We start from the raw sequence: 22,612 nt of genomic DNA, 5'->3' as shown, positions 1-22,612 counted from the left end.
AAACAACCAAAAAGAAAATATAAGCTGGGACTTCCTTTGTGGGCCAGTGGCTAAGACTCCACACTCCCAATGTAGGGGGCTTAGGTTTAATCCCTAGTCAGGGAACTGGATCCCACATGCCACAACTAAGATCAAAGATCCCATGTGCCACAGCAAAGAACCAGCACAGCCAAACAAATAAATATATTTGTAAAGAAAGAAAACAAACTTGGAGGGAAGGACAACTATGAAGGAAAATTAAATCTTGACAGAAAAATTATATATAACATATACTGTATCATTTATTTATTATTTGGGCTTCCCTGGTGGTTCAGTCAGTAAAGAATCAGCCTGCAATGCAGGAGCTGCTGCTGCTGCTGCTGCTGCTAAGTCGCTTCAGTCGGGTCCGACTCATAGACGGCAGCCCACCAGGCTCCTCCGTCCCTGGGATTCGCCAGGCAAGAACACTGGCGTGGGTTGCCATGTCCTTCTCCAGTGCATGAAAGTGAAGAGTGAAAGTGAAGTTGCTCAGTCGAATCTGACTATTAGCAACCCCATGGACTGAAGCCCACCAGGCTCCTCCACCCATGGGATTTTCCAGGCAAGAATACTGGAGTGGGTCGCCACTGCCCTCTGCAATGAAGGAGACTTGCCTGCAATGCAGGAGACCCAGGTTCTACCCTTGAGTTGGGAAGAAACTCTGGAGGAGGAAACAGCAACCCACTTCAGTATTCTTGCTTAGAGAATTCCGTGGACAGAGAAGGCTTGACAGGCTACACAGTCCATGGAGTTGCAAGAGTCAGACATAGCGATTAAACCACCATATATTATTTACATATCCATCTATCCTCAGAGAAGAAGATATTTCATCTACAAAACAAGAATACCTACATACTCTCAAAAAGAACAAATAAAATTAGAAAGGCTCTCCAGCATTAAAAATATACCAAATGAAAAGCTCAAAGAAAGGGATGGAAGATAAAGCTGAGGAAACTTCCCAAGAAATAGAGCACAGTATACAAAAAGATGAAATGTAGAAAAAGAAAATCAGATGATCAGTCCAAGAGATCCAGTATCTGAATAAGGAATAATAACAGAAAAAAGAAGTATATGGAAGGCAGGGGGTGTCAAAGAAATAATTCAAATAAACCTCTCTGAATTGAAAAACATAAGTTTCCAAATTGAGAAAGGTAGTGAAAGTCCAAAACAATGGACAAAATAAACACACTAAGACATACTATCATGAAATTTCACAATTCTAAGGACAAATGGAAGATGCTAAAACCATCCAAAGAGAAAGATTAGGAATCAGAATGGCTTCAGACTTCTCAACATGAGCTCTAACATCTGGAAGAAAATAGAACATTGTCTTCAAGGTTTTAGGGTAAAATAATTTCCAACTACAACAAGGTTAAGTATTTCCTGAACTGCACTAAGGCAGAAAAGGCATCCATAGTACACTTGTTCTACTTAGTCTGAACAGTGACACCAATGACCTAAAGAAAACTTTTTTGTGATTGTGTTGGGGTGAGGGGGATTGATAAAAGGGTGGGTGCACATACTGGAGGTAAGCAGGAGGAGAAAAAAGCTAAATTTTCATCTTAATATGAAAAATTCAATAAATTGTCAAAGCTAAAAATTAAGAATCATCACTATAAGTATGCACTGTGGGAACATGAAGATAAATAACAACAACAAAAAACATCTAAAAGCTAAAAGCGGTGGTTTAAGAGAAAGAGAAATGGGGGAGTCTGCTTTTATTAAAGAGCCTTGTAGTACTATTCGAGTTTTAAAAGTATATGTACTAGAACTTTGATTAAAAATAAAGTTTAAAAGAACATACAGTAGGCTTAAGACCTCTATACCCACAATCCTTAGCTTTGGTAAACAATTCTTTTTTCACAAGATTTTAGCCCTATAATAAATATCTTACACTTAAAGGAAACAATGAAAATATTTCAATCTAAAATAATTACTATTTTACTAGTGTAAAGAAAAATAAACAGAAATTACATAAATGTGGCATGAAGTATATTGACACAAATCCAAACACCAATACAGGTGGGAGAATTCAAATGAATGCTTGATTGACAAAGTAAACAATCTCCCAGTAGAGGGCTCTAAGCCAAACTGCCTGCCTCATGCACAGAAAAATACAAAACAGAATGGGTTTCATTTATGTCCATGTGCATAATCTAAAAGGAAGCCCAAAGTCATCTGAAAGTTTAAAACATGTGCTGGATTTGAGTCACAACCAAAGTGTTCCCTTGTTGGAGTCAGCGTTACACCCATTAGGAGGGCAACCTCCTTCTCACCTGAACTGCAGAATCATCAGAGCTTGAGATAAGAGTCTTTCCATCAGCTGTGAACTGGATGTGCCGAACAGTGGTTTTGTGCGCATTCCTGGATTGGAAGATTCTGTTGTTCAGGAGTTCTAAAATCTACAAAGCAGAAAACAGCAGAAAGTTAATACAAGGATATTCAGCAACACCTGAATTACACTCTGAAAATATTAAATCAAAACTAGACTACAAAAGGGCATAGAATTTGCATCTCATAGTGCTTTCAGTTTAACTAAAGACACACAAGTGAATAGCACAAAACAGACACACCTGTGCACACGCACACACATCTACACTCAAATAAAAAAAATAACCAGATAGCTGTGGGAACCAGTGGTCCTTCTGAGTACTAAGCTACCCAATTCATCAAACAATGGCAGTCTAAGCTCAGCCTCCAAAAAGCAAATGACATTTAAGATGGATGAGAAAGAAGAAAGAAAAACATCCGCAATGAGAGACAAGGCAATCTCTTTACAAAATAACAGAGACAAGGAAAGATAAAGGATGGTGAGAGACAGGAAAAGGAAAAGAGGGTATGAATGGGCTGGAAGTCTCACTACAGAGACTTAAAAAGGCTAAAGATTAATATGACAAATGCAGAGATTAAGAAAAGTAGAACATAACTCAAAACCTAATGACTATGTCAAAAAGGCTGTCAAATAAATTCACATCAAAAAAGCAGATAAGCCCTAAATAAGTACAAGGGATATAATGTACAACATAATAAATATGATTAACAGTGCTGTATATTATAACTGAAAGTTACTGAAAGTAAATCCTAATAGTTCTCATCAAAAAGGAAAAATAATTTTCTATTTCTTTAATTCGGTAAGTACATGAGATGGCAGATGTTCACTAAACTTATTGTGATGACCATTTAACAATGTAAGTCAAATAATTATGCTATACAGCTTAAAATAACATACACCGTGTTGCTATTTAGTCACTAGGTAGTGTCTGACTCTTGTTCGATCCCATGGACTGTTATCTGCCAAGCTCCTCTGTCCATGGGATTTCCCAGGCAAGAATACTGGAGTGGGCTGCTATTTCCTTCTCCAGGGGGTTTTCCCAACCCAGGGATGGAACCCATGTCTTCTACATTGGCAGGCAGACTCTTTACCACTGAGCCACCAGAATGCTGTATGTTGATTATATCTCAGTAAAGCTGGAAGGGGAAAAAACTCAAAAAATATAAATATATATATAGTCTCCTCTTTGTGGGGCAAATGGAACTGGAGAGTATTTGTAGAATTCCTTATCACAATGAAGCCAATGTAAAATAAATGTGGCTAGTGCGATAATTAACAAATTAAGAAATAATTCCAAAAAGCTAGGTGAGAAAAAGTGAGAAAAACCACCATGTTCTCTGAACCATTACGTAGCTAGACAAAATATGCTTCTGTGATGAATTTCACTCGTGATGAAATCACTTTTTTCCCAAAATGATTTCCATTATACTATCCTTTTTCCTTCAACCTGATTTTTATTTATTTAATCTTATTTGATAAATTAAGGATTTCAAGTGGTAAACAGGTGTACTTCTAGTACCAAAACCAGGACAGCAAAGATTGGTGAGGTGAGTAAATATAAGGTACCAACACTGAAATTCTCGACAAACCTGATCAGAACCAACATGGGAACAACTTACACCCCTATATGGCTGAGCTTCTAAGAAGAGAAAAAAATGCTCTTTGCATAACTAAATCTCTGAGAATGTTTAATATAATTCAGGAACAGCAAGACAATTGGGCAGTGAATAAAGAACACAAAAACACAAAAAGTATGAGACAGAGCAATAAAAGCAATATGAAAAATATACAACCATAGGATTCTAAGATTATTTTTAATCTAACAGAGGAATGACTAATATACCATAGAAAGATTTATTTACTATGTAAGTCTACAAAGCCAGGTGTCTACTTAATTTTAAATAAAAACTATACTGCTCAGAATGCTTCTGCAGACGAGAACTGAATACCTGAATGGCTCCATCTTCAGCTCCGAATGCAAGGTACTGAAGATGTGGACTTAAACAACAGCAACTCACTTGAGCTTCAGTTAGGTAATCAATCTGACCTGTGTTTCCATTAATGAGCTAATGAAAAATAAGGCACAATCAGGTATTAGACTGTAAGAGCCATTTTTGTTCTTTAGAACAGAGATTGGAAAATAAAACAGAAAATAAACTGGAAAAATAAAACAGAAAATAACCAACAAGAGCTCCCAGGGGAACAACAAAGCCCTATTCTATTCTCAGCAGCTGCATTTAGCACTTCACACTTTCATTTTACTTTTGTGGTTCATATACATTTTCATAAAATAAAATGAGCTTTAAAAGGTTTAAAAAGCAGCTGCTGTGCCGGCCACCTGAGACACATCTGCCTGATCTGTAATCTCACAGCCAGCTCCACACACTCTTTCCCGTTTCTTCACAGAGCCCATTTTAATAGTGCTATCGTTTGTTAAAATACACTTCTCATTTTTCAAGGAGTTTGGTGAAACAGGACTGAGACAGACATTATATAAAAAGGCAAATTAAAATTAAATTGGGTTTTACATCCTCCAAATTCTTCACCAGACACTGCATAGTAAGTTTTTTTTTTCTCCTCTTTCTTTTGGGAGAAGGAGGCACTGGAGAAGAACCCATTAGCACAACTTGGGTGGCTGGACTTGTAAGGTATAAACTAAGAGCATCACATTTCATAATCTGTACCAAAACTAAAGATTTTTTTTTTAAATCCCACTAATAAAAATGCCTATCATTCAACTAAAACATGTGGCCTGGGAAAATATTTCTCAAGCTTAAGTCAACTGTCGGGTAAATCTAACTAAGCATTACAACCTAAAAGTCCTGAATTATTTTTCAATATGAAATAAGCAATCACCTTTGTTTCAGGGACAAAGATTATAGGATCAATCAATCAAAGTAGCTTTTTCTGTACAATATTTTATCCAGCATGTTCTCTTAGGCATTCAAAATGAAGACTGAACTATTAAAAGGCGAATATCTTTCCCTCAAAAATCAATTTTCATATTCTTTTAAGTAGTGACTAAAAAACTGCATGTTCACTTAAATGGAATGATTACTGGTCAGTTTATTCTCTAAACTCTTCCACAACCAATGACATAATAAAATGATACTTTTAATAGTCAGATGACTTCTTTAAGTCTTACAGTTACGATTACTGCTAAAGAAAGGTTATACAAATTTAAAAAAGGTAATACAAGTATTGAACTTGACAAGAAAACTGTAGTAGGAAAAAACCGCAACTGGAACAATCAGTCTGCTAAAAACCAGTAATGAGGAAACCACGTTTAACTCCACATTTCAATTCAAACCAGAAATACAGGACATGAGGAGTTCCTCATAAACACATTAAGGACAACAGTAAAACTTGTAAAATACAGAACAAGCTATATTTAAGAGGTGTCTCACTGCTGGATTCTGACCCTCACAGCAGACAAGGAGAAATTACCACATGCCGTAGACAATTTATTCCCAGATCTCTGCTTCCTGTGTTTGGACTCCAACATGACCCTTATAAACCAGCTTACAGATTTTTTTAAATGAAAAGGACCTTCTAGGTGAAGAAAGTGAGCCTCTGAGAAGTGATGCAATTCACTCAACATCACAGAACTAGCTGACGATAAAGCCTGAACTTGTACCTGGGTCTCCTGAGTGAACAGTCACTGTTCCCTCTACTACTTCCAGCTGAGCTCTGCAGCTCCAGAACTTAAGCTCTGGCCTCCCCTGCCAGTCTCCCTCAAGCTTGCCAGCTCTCACACCTTCCACGTGCCTGCTCCCTCCACTCCCCTCTCCTCTTCTCTATTCTGTTTCTCTCTCCACTCCAGTTCCACTCCAATATTTTGTCTCATTTTCTTACATGTTCCTGCTCCCTGCCTTCCAGTTAACAAAAGGAGAGGAGTGTGGTAAAGCAAGGTTTAATTTTAAATACTAGCATTATCTGAGCCTCAGCTCAAAACCTATATATTTATTCAACTGACATCTACTGAGCATTTCTTAGATACTAGACAATTATGCCTGATCAAGTCCATTTTGAATTCAGAGTTTGATCAAAACAATTTTTCCAACTGTTTTCTAAAAAATACTCACTTGCAGACGTCTTATATTGTCAACTGCAAGAACCGTCACTTCATTTTCTTGAAACACAACATCTATTTCTTGCTTTAACACTGTAGCAGAGTTCTTACATACTTTCTTTGTCTCCCAGAGCTGATTAAGAGATTTAAAAAAAATACAGTAGGATCACTGCATTCTCTGAAATAATGTAAAGACAGTCTTAGTCTTAAAACCGTATACAACCATACTTCATGCTCCAATGCTAGAAAATTTTCAATTAGATTATAATTCAACAGTAAATATTTATTAATTGCATAAGTAGGGCTTTCCTGGTGGCTCTTTTCTGGTAAGAAGCAGGGCTTCCCTGCATTCAATAGTAAGAAGTAGGTAAAGAATCAACCTGCCAATGCAGAAGACACAGGTTTGATCCCTGGGTTGGGAAGATCCCCTAGAGGAGGAAATGGCAACCTACTCCAGTATTCTTGCGTGGAAAATCCCATGAACAGAGGAGCCTGGCTGGGCTACAGCCCATGGGGTCACAAAAGAGGCAGATACCAATGAGTGACTAAACAACAGTGCATGCTAAGATGCCTCAGTCACATCCAACTCTTTGTGACCCTATGGACTATAGCTCACCAGGCTCCTCTGTCCATGGGATCCTCCAGGCAATAACACTGGAGTGGACTGCCAACTCCTCCTCCAAGGGATCTTCCTGACCCAGAGATCGAACCCACGTCTCTTATGTCTCCTGCACTGGCAGGCAGGTTCTTTACCACTAGCTCCACCTTATTAACAAGAATAGTAAGAAGCAGTCGTTATTAAGAGCAATGGGTGCTAGAATCAAAATGCGTTAGTGTGAATTCTAGTTCTACTGAAAGTTGTGACTTTGGGTATATTACTTAACCCTGTGTTACTCAAAGATAAGAGTCTGCTATTTCTCAAATTGTCTGATAGCAAGATAAGGAGCCTGAACCAGAAAGAGAATCAACTCTATCACTAAACACACTGTTAACAGTATGCTTATGATACAGCTGATTTTTTAAAATAAGACTTTCTTAATGAAGGAAGCAGTGCTGATTTACATTCTGGCTCAAGCTTATTGAGACTTATTACACTGTAAATAGCACTGACTTAACCTTTCTGTGACTGCTTCCTCAGCTGCAAAAAGGACTGTTGTGAGAATCAGCAAATTAACACATTCACAGTACTTTGCCCAATGTCTGGCATACAGTAAATACTAAATGAATTTTAACTACAATTTGTACAAGATACTGCATAAGATGCTACTTGGACAGACCAGGGTCTCCAGGCTCAAGGGCCTAATTTAAAATGTGTGAACAAGTTGGAGGGGTAGTGACACATCAGAGGTGAGGAGGTGAAATTCTTATCAAGGCAGAATTTGATAAGTACCATGAGAAAATGACACAAAGTTACATGGCACTGAAGGAGAAAAGACAGTCCTCTGATCAGAATACTAGGAAAGGCTTTACTGAAAGCTTGAGGGGACTCGTAGGATTCTTAGGATTTCAACACGGAGAGATACAGGGAAGTAGGGTATTCCAAACGTAAGAAACACAGAGGCAGGGAAGCACAAGGTGTCTAGGGCAATGTGAGCAGTCCAGTGTAGGTTACTTGAAGGAATAAATCAGAAGACAGACTGGTATAGAATAGCCTTAACCATAGAGAATTTTAAGAGTAATTTATTAACTCCAAATGGTAGGCAAGGCAGTCACTATCTTTTTGAGCAAAAATGACACGTCCGCATTGTACATAAGGAAAATATCTCACAAGCAGTATGCAGAAAACCAAGAAAGAAAAGACTTGCAAAGAGATTAATATAAGAAAGACAACAGGTAATGAGTACCTAAACTTGAAATGGAAAAGTAGAAATAAATGATAGAAAATTAAAAAGTAGAATCCATTCAAACCTCATACCTGCCAGAGATGCTCAGAGCGCACAAACAAAACCTTGTGCACACCAGGACCCAGGGAAAGGAGCAGTAAAAGAATCTAATAATATTGGCAAGTAATTGGATGTGGGAATTTAAGGTAGGGAGTCAAAAGTTATTCTGATGAAATATATTTAAATTAACCAAAGTGCAGTTTTATCATTGGATTTTTCCAGCACCTGGGCCATGGTAACACTCAATGGACATGTACTGAATGAATGTGACTGCTACAGTCCATATACCAGCACTTCTCAAGGATAAATGTGAATACAGCAGTTTCTGTTTTACTTCCCCCCAATAGTGCCCATCAATTTCTCAATTGGTAGGAGATTAAGCTTACCATCATTAAATGTTTAAAATGAAAATCTCAATATTTCTCACCCTGACTGTCTGGTCATCAGAAGATGTCAAAAATGATGATCCATCAGGAGAAAACATCACACAGTGGACCCAACTTAAATGTCCTCTGCAATCAGCTACTTTTAAACCTGAGTCCATACTCCACAACTACAGAATAAACACAATATATAGGAAATCACATTAATAAGTATTTTTAATATATCAAGCATATTAAAAACAGCAAGAATGATCCAGCAATTTCACCTCTATGACTATAGCCCAAAAATACATTAGCAAAAATACAAAATAACTTGTGTGGATTATTCACTGCGTCAATCGTTTTTAACAGCAAAAATCCCAAATGACCATCACCAGGGAACTAAATAAACCTCATTAGTCACAAAATGGGACAATATGCAACCGTTAAAAAATGTATGAGAAAAACACTCTGACAATGACTAGTCTATGGCATATGTTGCAAAGAACAGTATATACGTTTTTGAAGAAGTGTGTGTATATATATTTATAAATACTATATATATGCAAACTATACCAAATGAGATGAAAAATAAACGTGAGCATAGTATTAGATACAGTGTGACATATATAATAGCTGGACATATATGGCTATATTATACATATAGATACTGCTTATACATGCAAAAAGAAACATCAGGATGCTAAGACAAAAATGGTTACCTTCAGAAGGTAGGGACCAGAGTGGAAGGGTTAGGGATGAAAGTCAGACCTCCCTGAATAAAACTTATAAAGCTTTGATTTGGAATCATATAAACATTTTACATATTTTTAAAAATCAATCTAAAAAATAACAGGATGAGCATTAAATGGCTTTCATATTCTGACTATTCTCCTCTGTCATCTAATCTTCATTTCAAATGACTGTAAAACCCTACAACAAATGAATGTACTAATTGTACAGGTATACTTGTCTCCTGTTATTCATGCTTGTTACAAATTGTCAATGTCCGTCTCTAGCCTGGCTGCATTTTGTCCTGAGTTTTGCTGCAAATTACTCAAATATATTCCAGTCTAATGAAGTACCATATGTGCCTGAGTTCCTCTCATTACACTCTGAATTACAGCCCCTACTTTATGATTTTAGAACTAGCATGGACAAAACAAGTACTTCATCACATGCCCAGTGGTTTTCAATCAGTGAGTTCTATAATTATAAATTAGTTACAGGAAATTTTCTCTGCCTTATCTTGAGTCCAAGCTGAGACATACAGAGCTAAAGGCCAGAAATGAAAAGGGTTCCACAACTGAAAAATCTCACTTGAAAATCCTTCTTCTCTTCCCTTCTTGATCTCCCTAATCATTTCTGTTGTTCACAGCCTCCAAAACCAAGTAAGTGCCTACCTTTAAAAAAAGGAAGACAATGCTCCTTGGAGATTTTTTAAGAAAAACAGAGGGTAAGGATTTTAGAAGTGATGGAAAGGGTAAAAGAAGAGTTGCTCCTTTACTCCTAATATCCAGGAAGAGGAAACTTCCAATCACACCTACCTTGAGGATCTACAGGTAAGGTGCAAGAGCTCCTAGTAGCTCTGAATCTTTCGATTCAAAGTCTCTGCTGAAGAGAACACAGCTCACAGCACCTACTCTTAACCACCGCTGCAAATGGGACTGGAGCCCATTCACACTCAAGGGGAAGATTCTCACCGGGAAGGTCTTCAGTGTTAGCTGCACTGCTGTACACAGAATTAGGAAGAACTTATAGAGCTCATCCACTCACTCCCATCTTAATCTGTATCTGCATGCTGAAGAACTACAGCTCAGCCACTCTCCAGCCACACCTTCATGTATTAGGGCAAGGTTGGAAAACCCACTAAAAATCGCTGAAACAGGCACGGAACACTAAAGAAATGCTTGCCATAGTCAAGCTTCCTTCGAAGGGAGCCTGTGAACCAAATGAACTTTCCTGTTTTCCAAATAAAGGCCCATATCTATCTTCTTATGCTGCAAGCACAAGGGCTTCCATTACTTGGTGGTAAGAGTCACTTAAGGAATGAGTAGTAACAAAGCTTGGAAAAACTATCTTTGGAGGAAAAAAAATCAGGAAACTCACTGCTTTTGAAAAAATTAATATTAGCAGCTCATCTGAGTAGAATTCTTCTAGGTACAGACACTAAGTACAATAAAATCTATTAAGTTAAGAGCAAATTTATAAATATAAATGAGAAGTCATTTTATTCATTAGTACTTAGCAATGAAAATCCTAGATTAACCAATTTTAAATTTAACTTCCATCTTACCTTTCTCAGTGATCTAAGAAATTTGAACTGGACTCACTTCTCATCATCTCTTTTACAGAAGAGTCTATGCCCACATTTAAGAGATGCCATGTTCCTGCTTAGGAAACCAGTGGTCATTCCACTGTTTTCCCCAGACCTTGGCACATACTGACCATTCAGTAAATGCTTAGTGAATGATACTGCCTGTCATTCTCTGTCATACTGTCAAGCCAAGTCTTCAAAACACTGCTAAAATATTGAAGCTGTCAATGTGGCTTAATATCCTAAAGCTAGACGCCATTATGCTATGAAGAAAACACTCTTATGATTTCTCAAGCAAACATTCTCAGCAGTCAATGGTTTAAGCAACCCATTCTTTGACATTCTTGTACCTCTGGAGACCCAGACTTCACAGAGTAAATTCAACTACTCACCTCCACACAGTACTGGGACAAAGCCACCACTGCCAAATGGTTGTGGGGGGAGAAGTCACAGTACTGGACAGTGCTATGATGGCCCATGTGGATTTCTGCCAACAGGCCACTGGTGTGAATGTCAAAAAGCTGTCAACATAAAACGGAGAGATGTCTATAAAAGTAAGATATTTTTAAATATCTGCTATACCCAAAGTGAAACTAAATTTATTTCCAAAAGAATACCCTCTCGTTTCAAACATAGAGTACAAGTCCTAAAGAAAAAACTACTAATAATTGACATAATTAAGTCATAAAAAACATATAAATTAATATATATATAGTTTTTAAATAGTGCTTATATTGAAATCTGTTTCTTATAAAGAAAACTTATCATAGATGATCTCTCAAGCAAGCTTAGGGAGAAATAAAACCTTTGTGAATATACAAATGGACTAGCCAAATTAATATACAGAATAGTTCTTCCTAACGCTTATTTATTCAAAGGGGAAAATGCATGCTCATAAATGAAGATGATAAAAATAATACAGAGCAGAGGCTTGCTAAAATGAAATAGTTCAATCATTTCTATTTCTTTTCAGAGCCCAAATTACTCCATTATCAGTCATTTTCCCATTTTTGAACCAAAAAAAAAAAGCTATTCAAATTTGAGTAATTTAAAATTCATTTCAATTTCTGAAAGATTTTTAAATGCTGAATGTGGCACTAGTGGGTAAAGAACCCATCTGCCAATGCAGGAGAAACATGGTTCGATCCTTGGGTAGGGAAGGTCCCCTGGAGGAGAGCATGGATGCCCACTCCAGTATTCTTGTCTGAAGAATCCCATGGACAGAGGAGCCTGGTGGGTCCTTAGGGTTGCAAAGAGTTGGACACAACTGAAGTGACTTAGCACGTGTGCACACACACTCTTCCAAAGTTTTTGCCAAATGATAAAAATGTTTATACCAATATACCATATAATGATTTAAGACCAAGGCACAGTCTTCAGGAAGGAAAAAAAGAATTTCCAGTGGGTGCCGTGAAAATGTTTTGTGAATGCACAGCCCTGTGAACATACAGAGGTAGCAAGCAGCACAGCATCAGGGGCCGACAGTAAAGGACAGGAACTCATACTTAAAATGCTTCCCAGGACAAGCTGTTTTTAAGAATTAGTGGCTGATAGAGGGGTGGGATAGGAAGGGAGGTTCAACAGGGAGGGGATACATGTATACCCAATGGCTGATTCATGTTGAGGTTTGACAGAAAACAACAAAATTCTGTAAACCAATTATCCTTCAATTAAAAATTTAATAAATTTTTAAAAAAGAATTAGTGGCTGAGAGTTGTAAAGGAAACTTTTCAAGTACAGAATAGGCAGTTGTCCCAATTATCGGGTAACAAAAAGACGTAATAACAGGAGTGGGCTAATAACACAAAAGAGTTCAAAAGAAAGACAGGAAAATAATAGAGAGACCAAGAGTAAGAAACTGGAATCTATGTGTGGTTAAGGATGATCTCAGGGTAGAGCTTTGTTTTACCACAGTAAAATACAGAGCTGGCCTACAGATTTTTAAAACAGAAAAGCATTTCACGCAATATAAAATTATTTTCCTCTTTCACTAGAACAGCTATTTTTTAATGTTCAAATTTTACTCAACACCATCAGTCATTAGGGGAATGTAAACCAAACTATAATGTGGTGCCACTTCACACCTAATATGATAGTTATAATTTTTTTAGAATGGAAAAAAGCAAGTGTTAGCAAGGGTGTGAAGAAATTGGAATCCTTGTACACTACTAGTGGGAACAGAAAATGATACAGCCACTATGGAAAAGTCTGGTGGTTCATCGAAAGCCCAGAATTACCATATGACCCAGAAATTCTGCTCCTAGACATATATACAGAAGAACTGAAAGCAGGGCTCGCACACATACTTGTACACCAGTGTTCTTGTGGCATTCATTCACAATAACCAAAAGGTGAAAACAACCCAACAAGAAATAAATGGATAAACAAAATATGGCATATCCATATAAGATTATTATTCAGTCATAAAAAGAAATGAAGTTCTAACACATGCTACATGGCAACCCACTCCAGCATTCTTGCCTGGAGAATCCCAGGGATGGGGGAGCCTGGTGGGCTGCCGTCTATGGGGTCGCAGAGTCGGGCATGACTGAAGCGACTTAGCAGCAGCAGCAGCACAACATGAATGAACCCTGATATGTTACGCTAAATGAAATGAGCCAGACACAAAAAGACCTATATGACTCCACTTATATGAAATATCTAGAAAAGGTAAATTCATAGTTTAGAGGTTACCAGAGGCTGAAGAGGGAGTTACTACTTATTGGTTACAGTGTTTCTGTTTGATGAAAAAAGTTTTGGAAAAATGGTGATAGATGCATATGCAACATTTGTGAATATAATGAATGCCACTGAATTGTGTATTTTAAAATAGCTAAAATGGCAAATTTTACAAATCTTCACATCTTGCAAATGCAGGGTTCCTTTCTGCATTTATAGACTTTAACAAACTTAAGACAAAGGATATATTTCTCTTTGGTTTCCTGCTAAAGGGGTAAAAACCTATAAGCAACCCAAGATCCAAGGGTCATAACTACTAGATCAATAATAATAATATAAATAGTCCCTCCGTTAGTTTTTATACAACTATATGTATGCTTCAATTGTGTTCATTAAAACTGGAATCTCTTCGGTGGGAGAAATAGGGAAAGGCTGACAAAAGGATACAAACTTTTAGTTACAAGATAAATAAGGTCTGTGGATCTAATGTATAACATGGTGACTATCGGTGATATTGCACTGTAAAAGAGAGTAAAATGTTAACATCTTAAAGGAAGGGAGGGAGGAAGAAAAGGAGACAAATATGCAAGGTGACAATATGTTAATTAACTCAACAAGAGTAATCCCTTCATGATGTATGTTGTTATTTAGTCGCTAAGTAACACCCAACTCTTTTGCAACCCCAAGGACTGTAGCCTACCAGGTTCCTCTTATCTATGGGATTTTCCAGGCAAGAATACTAGAGCAGGTTGCCATTTCTTTCTCCAGGGGATCTTCCCAACCCAGGAATTGAACCTAGGTCTCCTGGGCCTGCTGCATTGGCAGGCAGATTCTTCACCACAGAGCCACCAGGGAAGCCCTCACAATGTATCAAATCATCATGTTATATACACTTTAAATATTTTACAGTTTTGTCAATCATACCTCAATAAAGCTGAAAATGAAATAAAACTGTAATCGAATATCGCTCATTAAGTTTTTAAAATTACCATCAGAATATAATGACATTGGGCCCTAAATCAGAAGACCTAGGTCTCCAAATCACAGTGTAACTTTGGACACATTACTACCAGAGGGCTACTGCAACGTGCTGTGTCCTTTGGGTAGTTATATCAAGAGAAATTTTATATAAGAGCACTCTGAATACTACAAATGTAAACTGTTACAAGAACTGAAAAAAGAAGGCATTTCCTAGGCATTTACCTTCTTTTGCATATCTTCCTCATTTACTTCACAGAAATATCACAAACTTCAGTTGTCGATAAGTATTTCTATCAATCACCAAATCATAATATTTTAAGGCTAAGAAAGTACTCTGAAAGTCACCTAAACCAATGTACTGGTAAATTGTGGGGGGAAGTGGGCTGAGTGATGCAGCCAGCATTCCATCTATGTTTTAGACCAGTTTGAGATACACTGGTTGTAAACAACATAAATTGTTTCTTTATTGTAGGACTTCTAGAGGCCACAGATATTATATATTAGTATACACTAAAGGGGGAAAAGTACCTCTAATAGGGAAAGTAATACGTAACATTTCCAAACCTGTTTGACCATGGAGACCTTTTCTCACAAGACCTATGGACACTCCCTGAAGCATAGTTCTAAGAATTACAGGAGGTTAGAGCATCTGCCCCCAAAACATTCAGCTATACTTTATGTCAATAAACAGTGTAAAATGCAACAATCAATAGGTGTTTCAACTTTAAGTTAGACTAAATTTAGCTTTTTAAAATACCAGTACTTACAAAGACTTTATTTTTTGCGGCCACCATTATCTTAGCACCATCAGCAGACCACGAACAGCATTTCACTATCACTTCCAGATCCTCCTGAGGTTCCTCTGAATTCAGGAAGAACTGCTTCACATTAATGCTTTTCCTCTCATTTGCAGATTTCACATCCCAAAGCTTCAAATTTCAAAAATAAAAAAAAATGTTTTAAGTTTGTTTTGATCTCAAGTCACAGCTCTAGAATCCCACCTGGATTAAATGTCACACAAAATATTCAAGTTCACTTAATGAATTATTTTTCATTATGCATAACTTTTTATAAGGCTTTTAAATTAAGTATTCCAGCTTCATTCATCACCTTCCTAAAAAGAAAAAAAAATTAAAAGCACTCCAAAAAAGAATGTAAAACTATATAAAATGTTAAAAGAGCCTTGCATGGTGTGGAGGAGGCCAAAGATTAGGCGCTGACAGCAGGATGAGCGCATAAGAAAGAAGGAAGGTGTGACTCACGACTTGCCACTGCTGCCCTCTGCTGTGCCAGCCATGAGGCGTGCCTCACAGTCTACTGTATGCACAGCATGCATGCGACACACAGGACCCAGTCCCAGCTGAGCTACAATCTAGCAGAGCATCCAGAGATATAAGGAAGTCCCTGAAAATACAAAACAAAGCTATGCTGAAAGGAAGCAGTCTTGTGCACTTGGTGGGGCTAAAGGGGTCTCTAAAATAACCAGATCCTGGGGAGTGGGAGACAAAAGACCAAACCTCACTTACTAGCAAAGCCACCTGAGCAGCCCGAGAAACAAAGGGCTTCAAAAACGATCTTGGACTTTCCTGGTGGTCCAGTGGTTAACAATCCACCTTCCAATGCAGGGGACACGGGTTTGATCCCTGGTCTGCAAAGTTCCACATGCTGTGGAGCAACTAAGCCTGTGCACAAATATTGAGCCTGTGCTCTAGAGCCCACAAGTCACCACTACTGAAGCCCAAGTGCCCTAGAGCCTGTGCTCCAGCAACAATAGAAGCCACTTCAATGAGAAGCCGACACACATCAAAGAGGAGCCCCTCACTCTCCGTAACTAGAGAAGGCCTTCGGACTGCAACGAAGACCCGATGCAGCCAAAAAATTACTTTTAACTACTATTTAATCCATCTTCACTCCCCTTGGCCTGTGCAGTGTTCCAGCTTCGTCAAATGATAATGGCTGCCATACACAGACCTAGCGTTGGTTGAGGACAAGGATTTAAAACAAAACAAACAAACAAAAAAGCTGTTCCTCAGGCTTCAACTCAGCTTCCAAAGCACAGCTCCAAGAGTAAAACCAGATTTGACTGGCCAGACACAAGCTTCCCCAATGACTCAGTGGGTATAGAATCTGCCTGCACTGCCAAAGACAGAGTAGATACAAGTTTGATCCCTGGATCAGGAAAATCCCCTGGAAAAGGAAATGGCAACCCACTCCAGTATGCTTGCCTGGGAAATCCCACAGAGGAGCCTGGTGGGCTCCAGTCCATGGGGTCGCAAAGAGTCAGACACAACCAAGTGATTAAGCACACACGTTTAAATCTCTCAAGTTTAAAGATTATATACACTAGAAATACAGCCAAACCCAAAACCTTTGCCCATGCAATAACTTCAGATAAACTGGATGAACCCAAAGAGACTTCTGAAGTATTGTTAGCCCTTCTTGACACTCAGGAGAGAAAATCTAAACTCCAGTGCCAGAAGCTTCAGTCACATCGGCCAGATTATATGAGAAATCACACGGTTTCCCTCTTAACACGAAAACAAAAGCAATCACTGCCTTGATTTAAGGAAGAAAAAGAAAACTAATACAACCCGATTTCACTACATCTTTTACATGTGGGCCTGACTTTAGCTCCTATCCAAGGAGTGATGAAATTCCACATGTCGAGGGACCAAATAAACACCTGAATTTCATTCTGAGCTAGTCATTGCCCTGTATCCAGGGCCCACATGCACCCTGGCCCTCGTGTGGTTTAAACGGCAATTTTTAAATAAAACTCACATTTTGAAACAGTTTATCATCGGGGCCTGAAAAACACATGTTTATCAACATGATACACTATAAAACACTTAGATGATTACAGAGCCATTTGGAGCAAGAAATAATTTTACAGTTCTCCATCGTTTTGGAAAATAAAAGCTTTACAAGACATTGACCTTGAAATGTTGTTATCCAGCATCATTTTGCAGGATGTCTGCTTACTGCACGTCACTGTATCAGTGCAAACCAGCCAACGACACTGGCTTAATAGCTCTGTGGGAAAGCTGCCACAAACACAGCAGTTCTCACCCAGGGTGCAGTAATGTCTGTCCCCCTGCTGCTAGCGCTCTGTGCTCCACAATCACATTTGATACTCACCAATGAAATCAGAATCCTGTCCCTGAAGACTTTTAAAATGTTTTTCTTTTGAGTTGAGAAGTCTTAATTCAATCTGAAGGGACACGGTAAAGGTTTATCATCTTGCTCACATGATGTGAGTCACTTTGAGATTATATAAATGAATCGGATACAGACACTACTCTCAAGGAGTTTAGAGGCAGTAAAGGAGGTAAGACAAGCACATAAATGACTAACAGGACTTTCCTGGCAGTCCAGTGGTTTAAGACTTCGCCTTCCAATACAGGGGGTATGGATACAATCCCTGGTTGGGGAGCTAACACCTACCTGCCCTGGGGCCAAAAAGCCAAAACATAAAACAGAAGCAATATTGTAACAAATTCAATGATGACTTTTAAAAAACATGCTCCCCTTTAAAAAAAATAAAACCACAAGATATGTCAGATGAGTCATTTGAAAGGGAAACACACAACACAGTGGAAATGCTTTACCAAACCTGTGGGCTTGGGGAAACACTTTTTACCTCCTCACTCTCCTGCCTGAAGATCAGCCTCTTTACACCAACTTAAAAAATAGAAAGAAAGTGAAGTCGCTCAGTAGTGTCTGACTCTTTGCGACCCCATGGACTGCAGCCTACCAAGCTCCTCCTTCCATGAGATTTTCCAGGCAAGAATACTGGAGTGGGTTGCCATTGCCTTCTCCAGGAGATCTTCCCAACCCAGGGATTGAACCCAGGTCTCCCGCACTGTAGTCAGACGCTTTACCGTCTGAGCCACCAGGGACTACACCAACTTAAGATGGATACAATTTCCATATCAAAATGATACCCAGGAGTTTAGGCTAAGGGGTCAGCATAAATGAAGGTACAAAATAGGGAAGCAGAGATAAGGCAAAGGGAGGACAGGGCAGTATAGGAGCAGCAGCAAGGGTCTACATGCTCCCGCACAGAACCCTGCCTTCTCTGAGCCCCCTGACACATACTTTCATCATCTTCATGGTTTGTCTATGACTTGGTTTTCTCCTCACTAGACCCTGAACAACTTCAGGCCAGGAAATATACTTTTTCTCTAAAGTGTCTAAAAACCAAACATCTAGCACAGAATCTGCCACATAGTAAGTACTTAATAAATAATCAGTAAATACATTTTAAGAGAAAAGACAGATTATTCCCATGTTTCAAGCACAGGTGAGAAGAGACAATAGCGTTAGTGAAACAAAACAGGGTTCTGCAGATAGAATACATATATTCACCTCCATACTCTCCCCAAACCCACATGAAACAGGAGTAAAGAGACTTTTTCTCTCTAGGCATATTTTGAGTACTCTCTTATAAAATTAATCATCATTTAAAAACAAAAAAAGAATGGGTACACTTAAAAATATGATAGCAGAAATTTAAAACAAAATAGGAGACGAAAATAAAGCTAAATAAATTTTCCAAGAAGTAGGACGAATGGATGAGGGGAGAGAAATAAGAAAACATCCCAAACAGACATTCTAGAAAAAGAAACTAGATGAGAATAAATCAAATGATTAAAGAAAACCTCCAGAACTGCAGGACATGAATTTCCAGATTGAAAGAGGCTACCAAGTGCCAAGAACAATAAACAAAGACAAACCCACACCAAGGCATACTGTCATGAAAGTTCTAAAAAGAGACACACTGGGAATTTTATAAAGAACTTAAAAGTTTCGAGACCAGGAAAATAGATCACATACGAATCAGAATGTCTTCAAACATCTCAAGTGAAACTTCGGGAGTTCAAAGACAAGGGAACAATGTCTCCAAAATTCTAAGAAGAAAATTATTTCCTTCTATATGCAATCAAAAGTATCAATTAAATATGAAGCTAGAATAAAGGCACTTTTAGACAGATATGGTCTCAAAAATTTCCTCTCAGCATGCTTTCTTAGAAAGTTAGGGGAGATTTTCCACCACACTGAGACTAAACCAATAAATTCAGGAAACAAGGGTTTCAACTGAAGAGAAAAGCAGGAGGATCCCAACATGATAGCAAAAGGAGATCCCAGGATGGCAGCTGAACACTGGGGATAAATAGTATCACAAGTCACAATGGAACAAGACAGATGCCTCCAAGGAAGTTATTTCTAAGAAGAGAAAATGTCAAATCAAAAAACTGAATTATTTAAGAGCAACTTAGACAAGGGATAGCTTGAAGATGGATGAGTGATATGCACATTAAAAAAAATTAGCAAATGAAAACACAGAACGACACTGTTAACTGTGCAACACATTTAATCCCAAAGAGAACAAAGTATTGTATGAGAAAGGAGAGGGAAAAAAAATTGTCATATACTACATGGCCCAACTGTGATCAGTCAGGATGATGTAAATCCTGAACAATGATCTAATCAAAACCGTGAAAACATACAGGAACCATAAAAAGTAGGTCAGTGTGGGGAAAAAAAAAAAATGAAGAGCTCAGTTTGGAGCACAGTGAGTTTGAGGTACAGTGTTTTATCTAAGTGACAGCAAATGAGCAGACAGCTAAAAATGCAGGACATAAGCACGTAAGAGAAACGAGGGCTGGACAGAACACATGTGAAACACACATGAGAGAGAAGACAAAGCCATGAGACTGGCTGACATGGAACAGAAAAAAGGTGATGGAGGTGGTAGTCAAGACTAGATGCTTGAGGAACGGCCATATTTTAATGGGAAGGGAAAAGTTAAAGAAGGGGTAAGAGAGACAGGCTTCCCTGGTGGCTCTGACGGTAAAGGATCAGCCTGCAATGCAGGAGACCTGGGTTTGATCCCTGGGTTGGGAAGATCCCCTGGAGGGCATAGTAACCCACTCCAGCATTCTTGCCTGGAGAATCCACATGCACAGAGGAGCCCGGTGGGCTACAGTCCACAGGGTCACAAAGAGTCGGACACAACTGAGCAACTAAGCACAGCACAGCAAGAAAGACAGGAGAAGAAAGAAGAAAACATCGATGCCAAATGAGGAGTTTCAAAAAGGAAACACAAGTGGTCAAGAGGAGTGTGATAACATGGGAAAGAATAAAAATTGGATAAAGAAAAATACTGGATCCCACACTCTTCCAAAGAGCATTAGATTTTACATCAAAAAGAATGAAAATGAAATAAAACTGGATTTTACTCTTCAAGGGAATACGTAGAAGACAGACCAGGCTGAAAAAGGGTTAAGCAGTGAACAAGTAGATAGGAAGTGGAGGCAAGTGTAGGTGATTTAAACGTCTAGTCAGAAAGAAAAACTGAATGTTTCAGAGGATAACACAATCAAGGAAGAATCAAAGGGTTTTCACTTTTTTGGTTTTATGATGCTTAGCAGGCCCAAGAACATCTGTAAACTGTAGAAAGGGGTTCAAAAGAAAAGAAAAACTGAAAATGCAATACAGAAATAACCAATGGGGCAAGGTGTCAGAGGAAGAAGGGAAAAAGAAACAGTAGGCACAAGTAGAGGACTTCCTGAGCATGGAGATGGGAGAACAGAAGCGCAGTAGAGCCGTTTACTTCCCAGGTGGCACTAGAGGTAAAGAACCCTCCTGCCAATGCAAAAGACATAAGAGACACAGGTTCGATCCCTGGGATGGGGAAGGTCCCCTGAAGGAGGGCATGGCACTCCAGTATTCCATGGCACTCAAACCCACTCCAGTATTTTGGCCTGGAGACTCCTATGGACAGAGGAGCCTGGCAGGCTATGGTCCACAGGGTCACAAAGAGTCAGACACAACTGAAGCATCTTAGCGTGCAGCATGTAGAGTTTTTTACGGCAATTTCTGAGGGAGCTCATGACGGGTAGCTCTTGGGTGGTGTCAACCTTCTGAACAGGTATGAGGTAAAGTTATCTCCATAGAATGAAAGAGATATAGTGACAGGGTTGGAGGCTTAAGAACAACAAAAAAGGTTTGGAACAGGCACAATGGTGAATTCAATTCAAGGAACAAACTATTACTTGGCAGCAAAGAAGGCCTAGTTGAATTGTACCAATTGAAATTGTTAAACAGATAAATGGCCTGGTTTCACAACTTTCTTCAACATTAAGTAACCTAATAATAATGGAATCTTCCCAGAACTTAGAATTAGCAATGAAGATAAAAGGAGAACCTGCCTTGAGATATGAAATGCTTTCTGAACTCATTCTCTAAGTAAAAATCAAAAACTTATAGGACTGAAAGAATCTTTCAGAACAACGTTGCCTTCACCAGACCTCTGAAAAACCTCCTCTGACATGGATCATCCCAAAGAAAACACAGATATTTGGTATTTACAGAGAACATGTCACAGAGGCCAAATCCATTTACCTGAATGTTCTAAGAATGCTCCCAACATCTACTAAATGCTAGGAAACTCTATAAAGTAATGTTCTACCCAGAAAATCCCTAGATGCCCTGAAGTAATCTATACAAAAATGAGATATCCTCAGTCAACAAAGAGAGGTTAAAGACTCAATCAAAGGATGAGCATCAAGAGAGTTTAGCTTGCTGTAACTTAAAAGTCACCTGGCAGCATTAACAAATCTCTAGAGATTCTAACAAGCCAAACAGAACCTGGTGGGTTCAAGTATTTCCCTGGAAGAGGTACATGCCAAGAAAATTTACTGAGCACATGTTTTGAATACAACTGTGTACAATGAACTTCAGAGTTACAACAAGATGCCAAGGTCTCTGCAGGTCATAAACCTATATTTAACCTTATCAAAGAAACAGAAGACACATGAAAAATGACTGAACTGAACCATACAACAAATTTATAAGCAGAGGGCTCCCCTGGTGGCTCAGTGGTAAAGAATCCCCCTGCCAATGCAGGAGACAAGGGTTCAATCCCTAGTCCAGGAAGATCCCACATGCCACAGAGCAGCTAAG

At 38.6% G+C, this 22,612-nt stretch overlaps 1 protein-coding gene across 1 annotated transcript in view; it reads right to left on the bottom strand.

Annotated features, from left to right (window-relative positions):
• Positions 1-22,612, bottom strand: part of APAF1 (apoptotic peptidase activating factor 1) — a 75,545-nt gene that overhangs the window by 16,831 nt on the left and 36,102 nt on the right. Inside the window, exons 16-21 of the mRNA XM_052640474.1 lie at positions 15,412-15,573; positions 11,377-11,505; positions 8,733-8,858; positions 6,436-6,555; positions 4,300-4,416; positions 2,295-2,420 (exon numbers count right to left, since the gene is read on the bottom strand). Coding sequence (XP_052496434.1) covers positions 2,295-2,420; positions 4,300-4,416; positions 6,436-6,555; positions 8,733-8,858; positions 11,377-11,505; positions 15,412-15,573 — 780 coding nt within the window. The remainder of the gene's footprint in view (positions 1-2,294; positions 2,421-4,299; positions 4,417-6,435; positions 6,556-8,732; positions 8,859-11,376; positions 11,506-15,411; positions 15,574-22,612) is intronic.

This window comes from Budorcas taxicolor, chromosome 5, assembly GCF_023091745.1.
Source record: "Budorcas taxicolor isolate Tak-1 chromosome 5, Takin1.1, whole genome shotgun sequence".
Classification (NCBI taxonomy): domain Eukaryota; kingdom Metazoa; phylum Chordata; class Mammalia; order Artiodactyla; family Bovidae; genus Budorcas; species Budorcas taxicolor.
This window is presented reverse-complemented; position numbering and strand designations above follow the sequence as displayed.